Here is a 15396-nt window from a genome sequence, read left to right on the forward strand (position 1 = left end):
AATAAAAAATTCTTTAAAAAAATAAATTCTAAAAATATTTTATTTTATTAAGAAATACATCTTATTTTATTATAATGTAAAAAATATAAATAAATTAATAAAAAATAATAATCGAGAAATATGACCACATAAGTTATAGATACCGGTGCTTCCTATAACTTGGATTCGCTCCCGATTCCGACAAACGCCAAACGTTTATTCTTCAAAATAGCCCACGAGCTCCGGACTACCTCTTCATTGTCGATATATTTCCCGCGAACAATCTATTGTGATCTAAGAACAGAAAAACGTTCAGAATGGGTTACCACTCATAAAAGATCAGGACCCTCAAATCGCTCTTAATCGTTTTTCGTTTGAGAGTATCGCTCTGCCTTCCACATTTTACAAGTACATATATCTACTTTGCACTAAGCTTAAGCATACCCAGCTCAATAAATCCAATTTTAGGGTCATCTGTAATGTTAATATATATTTTTAATTTTTTTATCCTGAACAGAGTATATTCAGTTTTATCCGAAGTTTGTAACGCACAGAAAGAAACTTCGAAGACCTTAGGAAATATGTGTATGATCACCATGACGATCCAAATCGATTTAGACCGACATATACGTCTGTCTGTTTAAATACGAATTAGTCCTTCAGTTTTTGAGATATCGATCTGAAATTTTCTACACAAGCTTTCCTTAACAACAATCTATTCATTTGTCAGAACCGTCGGTATCGAACCGCTTTAGGCCGGCCAAGGACTATGAACTCGGCAGATTTTTGCCGCTATAACAGCAACAACAACAACCGATTTAGGGTATAGCTGCCATACAAACTGATTAATCGACCTCCCCTGGCGAAAATTATACACGTGCTTTTTGAAGGTTAGGTCTTACAACAAAAACTAACGCTTCAATTCTATTAGCGCCTTGTTATAAATAAAGCGAATTCCAAGTTAACATTTGCCTAGACAAACTCGCATAAACAAATATACATACACATCTACACATATAGTGTAAAATTGTTTATTTTTAAATTTTTTGCTAGAAAAATGTAAAGCTGAAATCAATAAAATAGATCAAGTGCACATTGCCAAAACACATATCTGATATGTTTTTGTACATACATACATATGTATATTGCACCTATGTTTCTCTCTGTGTATGTGTTGCATATATGACGCCTTTAAACTAGTGATGAGCGATATTTCGCCACCGGTGATTTTATCATTGTGATTGAGAAATCGCTTATAGTCACTGCTATTGCTAGCCCAAAATATCAGTGATTGGTGATTTTTCTTCATGCCAATATTTCACTGTGAATGAAATTCAACACCTGATGCCAATATTAAAGTCGGTCACTAAATACTTTACAGATATTTGAAACTTAAGTTCATTTTTATTATTATATTTATTAAAATTTCAACGAGGAATACAAAGTATGCAGTTATTTGAGGTTTCGAAATATTTAACTTTCCACTAATTTATTTATTGCATATTTACTCTGCATTTTCTTATTAATTATGTACTAAGCACTATCTTTTTCTCAACAAGCACTATTGAAGTCTATAAACACACTAAATGTACTAAAAATCGATATTTATCGAAAAATTTGAAATAAATCGATTTGTGAGCGGCATATCAAGCCTGCGTTATTGCATTTTCAGAAGCTGTGAAATAAATCCTTTCTTTGTGTTTTTGTTAACGGCATTAGCAGAATTAGTTTCTACAACCAAGTGCCATAGTTTGCTAAAAATCATTGTTTTCTGATGAAGTTCATAAAAGCATAAAGTTCTTCGTGTGGCAAATAATACAAGATGACTACGGAAAAGGATAAACATGTTTCTGTGACGCACTTCATTAATCCGCAACTATTTTGGTTTCACGAGATTTGTGTGCCAAATCCGGCTTATCACGAAATTAAAGAGCTGGAAGAGCAGCTTGAACAATATTATAAAACACATCAACCATGGACGCAAGCGATACGTAAGCCTACAGTTGATATGCTGGTGGCTGTAAAATTCCTATCCTGGCACAAAATGATAAGAGCACGTGTTGCACATATTGCGAATTTCAGTAAAAATACGCAAGGTGGTGAATATATTATGTGGGCCATTGATTACGGTTTTCCATTTCAAACAAAATCTGAACAAATATTTCGTTTGCCTGATAAGTTATCATGTCCAGTGGCGCATATACAACGTGGTGGTTTGGCATACTTAACACCAGCCGAAACGGACTTTGATTTTCGTATGAGTAGCGCCGTGACAAATGCCAAAGAGAATTGGTGTCAACGTGCATGTGAATTGGTGGACAAATTATTGAACGAATCAGAATCGGTTGTATTTGTTGAGAAGTTTCAGCACGACGCACATTTTTGGGGCGATCTAATAGTGACCACGCATTTGGGCTATAAATGTAATGTGCGCGATTATTTAATTAGTATAAGTCTGGCTTTAGATGCCGGTCCGAGTTTTCGTGAAACATGTGCAAATTTGAAAGCCACCAAAATTTTGCCATGGATGACAAATAGTGGTAACAGTAAATTTAGTGCAAATAAAGGATTTTTGTGCGAAGGTATCGGACGCGATGGTAAAAAGCTGCAACAATCAATTAACACTGAATTGGATGATTATGCAAAGAAAAAAGTAGAAGATTGGTGTGCAAGAAATGAGATAGCTAATCTTCAAGAAGCCGCAGATTTCGAAGAGGACATATTGCTGGACAGCGTCAAATTCGACGATTCAGTATCGAACAAAGATTTTGAAGTACGCACTCTAAACAGTGTTGAGACTGTGGAAATCACTAAAGAAAGCGCTGTTGAATGCGAAAAACTACTGAGTGACGACGAATCTGCCAATTCCATACATAATTGTGAAATAACTGAACAGAAACTCGGCAAGGCTGGTACATTGACAAAATCACTAGAGCTAAAGTATAGTAAACAACAATTGCCGCCAGAACCGAAAAGTATTGATTTTGATGTATCCGTTGATTCCGAAAAGGAATCTTTGAAAGAAAATGTGCCGCATGGAAAAGAAAAGCTGCTCAGTGGTGTGGAATCGTTAGCTTCCACGAGAAGCGCAGTTTCGAGGAAACAAAAGTTGCTCGAAAAACGTAAACAGGTAAACAATTTTAGTTTTAAAAAAATAATTGTTGAATATATAATAATTTCTGCACAGATAAGCAACAAACAAACTGATGAATCTATTATAACCGACAAGCTGCAAGAGTTATCACTAAAACCTGAAATTAACAAGAAGAATAATAACCTTATAGAACTAACGTCCAACGCAAGCACTACGGTGGAGTCTGATATTGAAAAGCCTATGGTATGTGAAATTAAAAACCTATGGTAAATGTAAATAATTGAATATTTGACTTAAATTTTCTTTGCAAACTCAAATGTGGATTTTCACACCTAAATTTTTGTATAATAATACTCCCCACCTTGCTTCTTATAATAATATTAAATAGTACGTTTTGTGAAGTTTTTTTTATATTTTATTTGGTTTTATTTTTAAGCGCAAAACTATTACTGAGAGTAGCGAAACCAGCGTGGTTTCAACAAATGTAACCAGTACTCGCGCAAAACGCCATCTACTCAATCGCCAACGCGCATCGATGAAGCAGGAAGAAACCACCACTGACAGCACATCTACCAATGAACTTACACCGCAACCAACAACCGCCTCCTCCAAACGTATGGAATACTTACGAAAGGTATTTCAATAAACTTTATGGCAAGGTTATGCAATAATAAAAAAAATATTAATTTTTGCAGCAACGTTTAGAGAAGCTTAAACCGGAAAAGCATGAAGAACCCATACAAGAGGGTGCTGCAGAAGAACCCATTGGCAAAACTCAAGACCAAGCACAATCGAGTGAGGTGGTTGAAAAGAGCGCAGCGCCGATTGCTCCCGCTAAGTCCAGCGCGCATTTTGGTCGTTTGTTAAACTTGCGCAAAAAGGTAATGCTCGAAAGTATTCAACAGTCAGGCTAATTTGTATGACTTAAAAATCACCTTAAAATTAGTATATATGTAAAAATAATGCATTTTATGCAGCATAGCGAGCCACAGCAACCCCAACAAGTTATTAAACGCGCATTTTTACCCAGTAAAAAGGTAAATGAAAAGCGTTTGATAATAGCAAATATTAAAAAGCACGCTCTTTGTGAATTGCACCAACATACACATAGTATAGATTATCCTTAATATTTTTTTTTTCATAAATACTCGTAGCTGTTGAAATAATATTGGAAATGCAATATATAATTTATTTACGCATGTAAAACATAAATTTATATGAATTAATTGAAATAAACATACATGCAAATATGTATATGGTTATGTATTTTTTTAAAATTAAATACCGGCTGCAACCTATTTTAAAGTGGAATAGCCTATAACTTAACGAAATACTAGGGTAAAAGAAATGAAACGATCTATTTCAGGTTAAGGATGTAAAGCCAGAGTCATATTTCGAATTAACGCAACCCCGTTTACGACCTGCTACTGAGGTGCGTATACATATACAATGGAAATTATATTTCGGTTTCAATAATATTTTTTTCTATGCACATTCTAAAGGCTTTAAAACAAAGCACCACTTTCCATGGTTTACGCATGATACCGGCCGGTTTTGATATAACCAATTTAAATCATTATAAAGACGAGAAAAACCATTGGCATCGCAAGGCAACTACGCGCTTTGATCATGTGCCACACGACCTAGATGTGGCAGCAATGGAAAAGAAAGAGACGCAACAACACAAGAATGCTGATAGTGCTGGAGCCAAAGCAGTTGAAACTGCAGCAAAGCATGCTAATATATTAGATACCACAGTGCCAGAGTTAAGCGAAGACCCCATTGATTTTAGCATAATTTCGGAGGCCAAAAGCAAGGAGTCTACTACGCCGGAGGAGCTGTCAGCCTACAGCAGTAGCAAGTAAGTGGTAAAGATAATTTTAATTTCTATGTTTTTATAGGTTGTAACATACAGAAGGGAGCGTCGGATACCCCACAAAATATATACATATGTATACAAATGCTTAGCTCGGCGAGCTAAGTCAATATAGCCATGTCTGTCTGTATAAACGCGTGCTAGTCCCACAGTTTTTGAGTTACCGCTCTGAAATTTTGCACATGGTCCTTTCTCCCAAAGAGTCTCTGAACAATTCTTTCAGATCGTACGACTATAGCATGTAGTTGCCATATAAACCGACCTATCAAAATCAGGATCTTGTAGGCAAACTTTTTTATTTGCCGAGATATCTTCACAAAATTCGGCACGGATTATTATTCGGTGCAATCATCGAAGAAATTTTTCACATCCGACCACCTTAGCAAATAACTGTCAAGTTCTTGCATATAAACTTTTGTATTTGTGAAGAGTGCCACCGAAGTTACTTTTTTTTCTTGTTTGTTTTTCACAAATTACTTTTTTTTCTTGTTTGTTTTTCACAAATTACTTTTATTTCAAGCTCACCGGCGCCAAAAAGGTATGGACGCTATCGCTCGTTGAAATCGCCCGCTACGCAAATGAATAAAATCGACGAAATACTACGTTCCGCCTATAATGAAAAAGCCGGCGGTAATAGTGACATACTAGACCTAGACAATCTAAATTCTAGCGCCTGCAAGGATGACTCGGACAACACGGATCTATATTCTGCCGACGATACAAACGGCACCACTACAACCGACAACGAAGATATTGAATTGGAACATAATTCTACATCCAATAAACGTTCACTTATCAGAAATCGCCTGCTGAATAAGTTAGCAGCACAACAGGAACATTTGAAAAAGATCGAGGACAAATTAACCAACGAATTGAATACACCAAAACCCGAAACATTTCGTATACACTTGCCAGAAGTGAAGGAGCTGCGCGTTGTAGAGGGTGAACACAAGTTGAAAACCAAATTTATTGATCACTTGGTGTTGGCGCATTCGAATGTACCGCTTACGGCTCTCACAAGCATAACGGAGGCATTCTTTTTGAAGGAAATACACGATGAAATGGAAAATATGCGCGTGACAAAGCTATATCGCATACAAGCTTACGCCTGGCCACACTTGCTACGCGGTAATTCAATGTTCGTCGTAAACCCACACAAATCGGGTAAAACATGGAGTTATTTGCCGGCCATTTGTAGTCTCGTTGCTTATCGAATACAAAGTTGTCGCATTGCCGAGACTTTCGGACCGGTCGCCATCATACTGCTACCGACCTCCGCACATGTCGAAGTTGTGCATAATTATTGCAAACGTTTATTGTTAGGCGTGCGTCCGGCAGTGACCACGGTTGCTTCGTATGGTGTACGGAATGCGAATGATGCTAAAATACAATTGCTCAATAGTTGTGGCATACTGGTGGCAACGCCGGCTAGTTTGCTGCGTTTGTTGCGTGATAATGAGAAGGAGCCGTTGCTTGATATGGAGCGGTTGAAGCATTTGGTCATCGATGATTTAGATTTAATGCTCTCACGTTCGCAGAACGATATCGAATTGGTATTGAAGACCTTATTTAAACTATCCAAACGCAGTAAGGACACTGCACTGCCCTGGCAACTGATAGTTACATCACGCGATTGGGACTCCCTGCTTGTGGCGCTTATGCGTAAGTCAAATCAACCACTACTTTTGATTGGTGATTTTCTCGAAGCTGCCGTTTATGGCAGAGTCATGATATCGATCAAGCTCTGCCCGAGCGAGCGCAAGATAACCACAATTCTGGAATTCATCGAACAGTATTCGCTCGAAAACGAACGCATACTGGTGCTGTGCAACAGCGATGATGATGTCTATGAGGTCGTGGACGGGTTAACCACTTCGGCGCATGTCTGCATTGCCTACGACAATCACGCGTCAGCCGATGTGCGCACAATTATCGAGGAGTGGCGCAAGAAGAAGGTATTAATTGCAATTTCAAAATTTGGAAAGAAAACATGTTTTAACACTATTTTTTTTTTAAATTTCACTTTTAGGTTATGTCATCACGCATACTAGTGTGCGCCGACTCTTCCTTTCCGGAGCTGCAAATACAGAATGTCTCACATGTCATACACTATTCAATGCCCACATCTTGGACTAAATTCACAGCGCGTTTTTCTGCTTTAGCTCAGACCTATGACAACTATGTGAGCACAAATTTCGAAATTCCCACTGGCTTGGACCGCCCCACCGCGCGCTCACTAATACTGCTTGATGAGGAGAACAGCATACAATTACCGCGTTTAATGGATTTTATGAAAAAGCACGATCAATTGAAATTTATACACGCCGACATTTTAGCTGTATCCAAGCGCGTTTTGGTCGAACGCGAGGAAGCGCGCATATTACAAGGCACACGCATGTGTCCTTTTGTCTTGGAGTTCGGGGAATGTGATGAACCGCGTTGTGAATTTCGACATAACCTCACACGTTTCGATGCGGTTGCCAAAAAGGATAAAATACCGACCGACGGCGATATGCGCATACTCATACTGAAGGTATACCTCGCTGAGCAACACTTAATATATGTGAAAATTAAAAAAAAATATTTACATAATTCCGATTTTTGCAGGTCTTTTCACCCACCCACTACGCTGCACGTCTACTACAACAACGTACAACCAACTCTAATAAATGGCAGGATATCCGACGCTCGCCGGAAGTCTGCAATTTTAGCATGCAGTTGAATTTGCATTATATGAAGCAGGAAAATTGGAATCTGCTCTGGCCGCTACACATCGGTGATTTGTGCATCTACAAATACGCCGAGACATATCAACGCGCGCGTATACTTGAGTTGCCTGATGTACCAAACACTGCTATTATTAAGGTGATAAAGCTTACGCTCAAGCTGATCGATGAAGGCAGCATTATATCGAGCGTTAAATCGGATGAACTCTACGTATGTGCTGACAAATTCAAAGATTTTCCTGCGCAAGCCATAAATATACGTCTAACGGGAGTCGTGCCGTTCGACAACGAACGTACCTGGGATACCAAGGCCACTAAAACGGTGCAGAAATGGATTATGACCGATATAAAGCAGAATGAATGTGTGCATGTGAGCATTAACTTCACGTTAATCGATACCATTTGGGTGAACAATGTGATAGTGATGGAGCAACTCGAACAAGTGGGCCAATATGTGTACCGTGTGAACTTGAAACGCTCATTGATGGAGAAAAATATAGCCGATGTGGGTGATAGTAAGAAACAGGGTATACGCGAAATAGCTGAGGAGTTGGGATTGCTTGCGTATGACGACGAATCGGACATGCTCAGTGACTCTGAGGGTGAATTTAAAAGCTTCAGTGAGAATGACACAAGTAATCTTATGATATTTTCCTCGAACGATAACACCGCCGAAAGTGAGAAGCTGCAGCAGGTGGAAAGGCATGCAACAGAAACTCAAGAAGTGGCGGAATCAAATTCGCTAATAAAATTCGATGACGACAATGACAATGTGGAAGATTGGGATGCTCAGTTGAATGATAATGCTAATAACGCTAAAGAGGTTAGTGTGCAACCATTGAAATTTAGCAAACGTGTGCTGCGGCTTCGGCAACGTAGGAGTTTACTCAATCACATGTGATGTACTTAACATTTTATTTGCTAAAAATAATACAACACAATAACAGAGTGACAGTCGAAATAACGGGTATGCTTTATTACACAAATTAATACATATGTAGTATACAGAGTTGCAAAAATGAATTTGAAGTAATATTCCGTTTTTTTTTTAAGAAGTATAAAATAAAAATAAAGTTTAATCTCAAAAATCGCATTAATATTTTAATTAAAAATAATTTTTAACTCCAATAAATAAAAAATAAAATAAAAAAAACTTAATCCGTAAACCCGGATTGAAATTTGAATGAAATTAAAAATTGATATAAAAATTGGAGTAATAAAAAAATTTAAATTAATTTTCGTATTAGAGAATTTAATTCTAAAATTTTAATACAATTTTTTTTTTATCGAAAAAATTGCAACGCGGTTAGTATACAACCATATAAGAAGTATTAATTAGTTGGTATAATATAAAAATAATTATATTAAATACTGAAAGATATTAAATAAGAGTAAAAACTTAAATTACTTTAGCAAACTGTTTCTTCAACAACAATATTCATAAATATTAATGCATGTAAACATTTTTGCTAAAACCAAACCAAACAAAACTCATCCATTTGGAATTTTCGACTGTGAAGCCTCTAACCATAACTGCACATTTGAAGCACACTCGAGTAAGCCACTAATATACTGCATTTTCCAGATTTATTTACCACTACAAGCAACAATTAAGATCGAAACAGACGAAGCCTCCACAATAACAACACAGGAGACAAAAACGGACGACAAAATTATTTCAACGGACATACCAACCTCTACAAACGGCAAGGAAGCTTGGCTGGAATTGCCTTTAGAGCAAATTGTAAAAGTGGAAATTGGTAGCGAGGACGAAAATGGCAATTGGAGCGATATTTACTTGCAACACATCGATAGCGAACTATTGGATAAATTCGATGAACTGCTACTGCTAATTAATAAACACATTGCTAAATTGAAACGCAACCCGGCAATGCCATTCCCCGCCTCATGGTTCAAACCAATGCAGAATTGTATAATACATTATGATGACCGTTATTTACGCGCCAAATTGTATGGTATTTTCAGCAATAAGACAACAACTAATGTAGCGCCATCAACAATTTACCGTTTCTTTTTGTGTGATTACGCATGTTTCGTAATGGCTACATCGGATGAGTTGTACAAAGATTTCCTATATCCCACCACCCAAGAAATTGTGGAGTTCACGCCGTATCAAGCCGTACACTGCCGGCTAGCTGGCATACATTTCAATAAATTCGCAAAAGGCTATAAAGTCACCAAAGATTATCTTTTCGCTTATGCTGTGAAAGCGAGCGGCTGTGCCTTAACGTCAGCTATCGCCGATTTCCATATAAATTCTTATGAAATACTGTTGTATGAAAATGAAACGGAAGAAAATTTGCAAACGATAGAATTGTTCAATAATAAATTAATAGAAAATGGTGTTGCCACTGTGGATGAGTCAGCCAAAGATATGCTGCAAAAGGATGTAGCAGTGCCTAAGACACCTAAGGATTTGTGTAATTTTGATGAACTGCTACAATGCATACAACGTTCCTTTGAGTTAGAAATGTGTGAGTTAAATGACGCGAGTACTATAACGCCGCTTCAGGCAATTGAACCGCCTTTACAAGAGGCGACGGAAAGTGTTGACAAGCTTCCACCGATCACTAATAAACCGCTCGGTTATAAAAAATTAAAATCAAGATCCACACCGAACTCAAGTGGCAATGAAGAAGAGCAATTACTACCGTCCAGCAAAACATCAAGCAGCAGCGATAACAGTCGTGCACTCAACTTAACCTCGACCACCTTGGACACAACATCTTCGTCCACAAACTCTTTACCGCCACCACCTGCTCTACAGGCGAAACACAAACGTCCACAACTCTCCTGGTACGATACAGACTGTTTCATTTATCTCGTTATACATGCGCCCGATGTTGCTGACTATTATCTCGAAGTTACAGTAGATACATTGATATTCGCTGCCAATATACAAGATGTGCCACATGCGTTAGTGCTCAATTTGCTTGGTATAGTTGAGCCTTCTCTAGTTTCACATGAAATACGCGGTCTAAATGTGCTTGTGCGCTTGGTTAAGGGTGTTTTTATGAAATGGCCACGTTTGTTGCAACAAACTTTGCGTTATCCTTGGCTCACGTACAACTTGAATGCGTTAGATTTGTCAGAAGTTGAGAAGTTGCTGCCGCAACAGCAATTGGAAATGATACTACAAAAGACAGCAGCACTAAACCACAATGACAGTTATAGTAGCGATGAGGATTCTGATGACGAGCGCAATTTATTCCAAACGTATACGCCCATAGTTAATAGTGAGGACCTACACGATCCTACTACGGAGCTGCTTTGAAAGCGGGTCTCTGTGAATTTCAAGCCATATAAATATGGTTGCTTGTTTGTTGGCCTAGGAGTGACTTTAATCGCGCTCAAATGGCACACCGTGCACTTACCTAAATTTTAAACATTTAACACGTATTATTTATAATTTGTTTATTATTCACTCAACAATATTAAAGTTTTTACTTGAAATTTCGAAAATATTTAATTTTAAAACTCATAAACAATTGAATATTATAGTTTGAAATAAATTTTTGCTGCATAGTTTTAAAGAAAATATATATTTATATGCATATGCATATATATGTCAGATAAAATGTTAGAATATGTATATTGAATTTAAGTGGTTTTGAATTACTAAAAACTATAATACTACAAATAAATGCTTTGAAAGTGATTATTTTTATATCATAACTTTTGTGCGTTTCAATTACTTATTCTAAATTTTTTTGGTATTAATAGTAGACAATGCTAGATATTCGCTTTCATTTGAGATCTTTTTAGATATTAAAATCTACGCTGCACCGCTATGTTAGGAAACACATGTTAGAATGTTGGAAAAGCTATATGACGCAGTTCTTCTAAACTCTTTACATCTTCCAAAACAGATATTTCAAAAAATTTATAGAGTCGTGATAAAGGAAACTAGGAGTTTCGATTATTTCGTGCATTGGAGTGGGTTTTTATAAGAATGTTTTAGATTTTTGTGTTGGTTGAATAGCTAATTAGTTTCACTTATAAACGGAGAGTAACAGGTTGTTAATCGTTATACGATTTCTTGCATATACATATATGTTTACTTATAAACTACTTGTCTCTAGTTATCTCCGTACATAAAGAGGTATTAATTTAAATAAATATATCTTATAACTTATATTATCTAGTAAGTATCTCTGTATGACATATTTAAATAATAATAATTTTTAAATGCCGTGCACTTACCAATGAGCGTTTTGCATTTTAAATAAAAGTTGCGCTTGCTTTCACGTTTGTAAACTTATTTCACACACATACACAATCACACCTTTTTTTTCATTTATAAAAATTATCACACTTTTTTCATTCATAATAATAATCACTAAACACTATTATAGCACCGACTTTCCTGCGAAGCACTTATGTAGGCAAAACATTTGCCTCTTTGGTTATGTCTTTTTTGTAAGATATTCTTAAATTATCCAATAAGGAAAAACTGCAAATATTATTTCTAAACAATAAATATTTGCCTTATTAGGTTTTAAGCAACTATTCCCCTTTACTTTAAGTACTTAATTTTGAGGTTGCTTTTTTGTGTATGAATTTTGTAGAAATCCTTAATTTTTTCGCCAAGAAAATCTCCACTTTACTTAATTTTGTAAATCAAGTGCTTAAATTAAACTATTAAGTAACTACAAGTTCCTTTGGTTATGGTTTTGCAATAATTGCTTTCTTTATTTCGGGCACAGCACAATTAAATTTCAACATCCGCAGTTTATCCTGTTGGCCGGCCAACTGTTGAAATTTTCGGTGAAATAATAGAAACAAAATGTCAGATGTTAACTTCCGTTATTTTAACTTTTCAGTTGTTGCAATGTCAGTTAATTTGATGTTTTCTTTTGTTTTGATTATTTCATTCATTTCAGTTGGATAATTTAATGATATAGTTTTAATTTGGAGTTGGTAAATAATTAATGCAATATGTAATGTTGCTAATTGTTTTGCTGTAACATCAACAAAAGCATTAAATAAAAGTAAATGTATGTGTGTGACGTTTGACAGGGCGGTTACTCGTTTTGTTTTATTCAGGTAGCACCCTGTGCGAGATTTCCTTTTCATGCTTAAATAAATGGTTTGATTTTTAACCGGGTCGCAAATATGCAAAATGGCGTTAGTTTCACTTGGCACTAGCTAAAGTTCAAAAATTAATGGATTTAGGAGAATATTGTACACAATCACATATAAATAACATGTAAACAAAGAAATTTAATTTATCCTTAAGATTTACTAGCGTTACAATACAATACTGTGGGAAACAGCTGTTATTTATAATTTCGCTAAAATTTAATATCACAAATAAATATATGAATAGTTGTGCAGTGCGTGGGCACTTAAACGCCGCTTGGCGCAGTTGACCTTTTGGCTGTATGTCTCAAAGTCTGTATTCTTACATAAAAGTAATACAGTCCTACATAAAAGTAATACAGTCCTACATAAAGTAATACAGTCCTACATAAAAGTAATACAGACTTTGGTTTATAACTTGCTGATACGCTGTCATTTTGAGTATTTGCAACGCTCTAAATAATTTAATTAAATTTGTGAGCTGTATTTTGAGTTCATCCAAACGCTTCAGCGACTTAGGAAGTGTTTATATAGTAGCTAAGCCTTTTTACTCACCACATAATAATAACAATCATTTTAAATTCTTGTATAGTGATAATTTTTATTTACTTTATGTAAACATATTTAGTTGTAAAACATTTCTAAAGGGTATTCTTTCTGTTAATGTTGTAATATAAGTATGAACTTCTTGATTTTTTTTGTTTTTTGCTCATAAACGCTAACTGTGAGATACATACATACATACGTTTATCATAATTCAATTTATTTTGTATAGTATACAATATTTTAAAACGAAATGATGTTCGAACAAACGTAGTTGATAATATTGTATATGTATGTATGTAAGTTCGCAGTTCTCTTAGTCTGTATAAGATATTAAAATACATAATTATGCTTACAATAAGTAACAATAACTGAAGTTTTAGTTTGTTATTATTAATATTGTTCATTTGGTCGATTGATATCATTAATTTATTTATGTATTATTTGATTTTAGGATACTCAGCGCACACAATTTGAATTGCTAAATTAAGTAGTAAATTCTGTGTGAGTACGTTCGTTTCGGCTGCTAGCTAAGTAGTGTTTGGTGCGTCCCATAATAAGGCAAATTACGAATGAACGGATTACGGGTATTTAGCGAGTGGCTGAGAGTGATATCAGTGCATTTCAAAAACACAGAAAAAAATTACACTTAGTTTACATAATTATATATACATACATGCTATATATTTACGAGTAGGTTTACGAAAAAGTACAAAATACCAAAATGAGCACGAAAGTGTATTGTCTCTAAAACTAACCTAAAATGATGCGTGGTTGCGTGGATGTTGCTGACGCCGACTTAACGTTGCCATCAGTGGTAAGTGCTGATTAGGGCAGTCAATCTGCAGTATTAACGCCAGTTGTGTAGGAAATGACGAAGTACAGAGTGCGCTTTAAAGCTAAGTTACGTGAAGGAATTTTTGTTTTTTTTAGTGTTTTCATGCTTTTTAAGTACCATTACCGGAAATCGTACCAAAACCTTCTTGTATTTTTATATTTTGTTTTTCTTTCGCAATTTTCTTATTCGTTTACTAATATTAACACACATTCAAGCATACACTTCACCTCATGAAAACGAAACTCGTTCGCTTACATATTTTCATTATTATTAAATTTTTATTATTATCATTAAAAGAGTGCGTAAACTATGGAGTAATCATGTTAAATTAAATTGAGTAGAGACAAGCTTTGGAAAATATTAACATTTCGAGCATTGAGCAATATAAAAAATTGGAACAAAATCATCAACAATTTTTGTGTAAAAAATAATAAAAAAAAGGAACTAGAGAAATTTGAAATTTCTATCAAATTCCATACCAAGAACAAAAGTGTATATTTTTTAAGTTGAAAAATTAAATTTTGTAAGTAGTAATATTGAATTAACAAACTAAGTAGCCTTTTTAAAAATAAATTCTGTAAGTAACATAAAATTTTCAACATTTAAAATGTTTCGAACATATTAAATAATTAAATGCGATAAAGAAAAAAGATAAAGTTACTGCCCTCAAAAAAAGTTACTGGCAATAAATTTGTAATTTTCTATTTTAGAAATTTCGAGACTGAAAACTAAAGGTTACTGTGTTATATTGTTAATAAAAATATTGTTATGAAACAAACTTTATAAAAAAAAGGTTTATTAATAAAGAAAACAAAATTGTTTCAATAAAGAGAAACAAAATTTTAATAAAAAAAAAAAAAAAAATAAACAAATATTAAAAAAAATAATAAAAAATAAAATTAAAACAAAAAATTAAAAAAAAATTTAATAAAGAAATCAATAAAAATAATAATAAAAAAACTAATAAAAATAAATAAAAAAATTATTATAGAAAATTAATAAACTTAAATAAAACTTAATAACAATTGCAAAAAAAATTGTGAATTTGCAAAAAATTGTTAATAATAACAAACTTTTGTTATCAAAAAATAATAAAGTATTTTGTAATGTTTTGTATTTTAGCGAAATAAAAAAAATAGTGTTCAGTTGATTTATGCAGATTCCATATTAATATTGCCTTTTCTATCACCCTGTTTTATGTTTAACATAAAAAAAGAACCCAGCGCTGCATAAAATA

General features: G+C 34.7%; 2 protein-coding genes across 7 annotated transcripts in view; one reads left to right on the plus strand and one right to left on the minus strand.

The window, feature by feature from the left end:
- LOC126760055 (homeotic protein ocelliless) overlaps positions 1–12818 on the minus strand; it is a 182929-nt gene extending 170111 nt beyond the window's left edge. The window contains exon 1 of one of the 3 annotated variants that reach the window (XM_050475405.1): positions 11900–12818. In XM_050475405.1, the coding sequence (XP_050331362.1) occupies positions 11900–11916 (17 nt within the window). In that variant the 5' untranslated portion in view covers positions 11917–12818. The remainder of the gene's footprint in view (positions 1–11899) is intronic. The other 2 variants (XM_050475404.1, XM_050475406.1) reach the window with 2 other exon arrangements.
- On the plus strand, positions 1631–11371 carry LOC126760053 (putative ATP-dependent RNA helicase SoYb). Of its 4 annotated transcripts, none has more exons than XR_007667148.1 (11): positions 1631–3109; positions 3167–3316; positions 3510–3707; positions 3769–3954; positions 4051–4110; positions 4440–4505; positions 4576–4934; positions 5470–6904; positions 6979–7482; positions 7557–8642; positions 9261–9358. XR_007667148.1 is itself a non-coding variant. In XM_050475399.1 (11 exons), the coding sequence occupies exons 1-11, from the start codon at positions 1802–1804 to the stop codon at positions 10968–10970; spliced, it is 6918 nt and encodes a 2305-aa protein (XP_050331356.1). In that variant the 5' UTR covers positions 1631–1801; the 3' UTR covers positions 10971–11371. The 4 variants fall into 4 exon arrangements, 3 of the variants coding, with proteins under 3 accessions (XP_050331356.1, XP_050331358.1, XP_050331357.1); XM_050475399.1 differs by having other exon boundaries at positions 7557–8498; positions 9261–11371; XM_050475401.1 differs by having other exon boundaries at positions 7557–8577; positions 9261–9360.
- Positions 12819–15396: the final 2578 nt, after the last annotated feature.

The sequence above is a fragment of the Bactrocera neohumeralis genome, chromosome 5, assembly GCF_024586455.1.
Source record: "Bactrocera neohumeralis isolate Rockhampton chromosome 5, APGP_CSIRO_Bneo_wtdbg2-racon-allhic-juicebox.fasta_v2, whole genome shotgun sequence".
NCBI lineage: Eukaryota > Metazoa > Arthropoda > Insecta > Diptera > Tephritidae > Bactrocera > Bactrocera neohumeralis.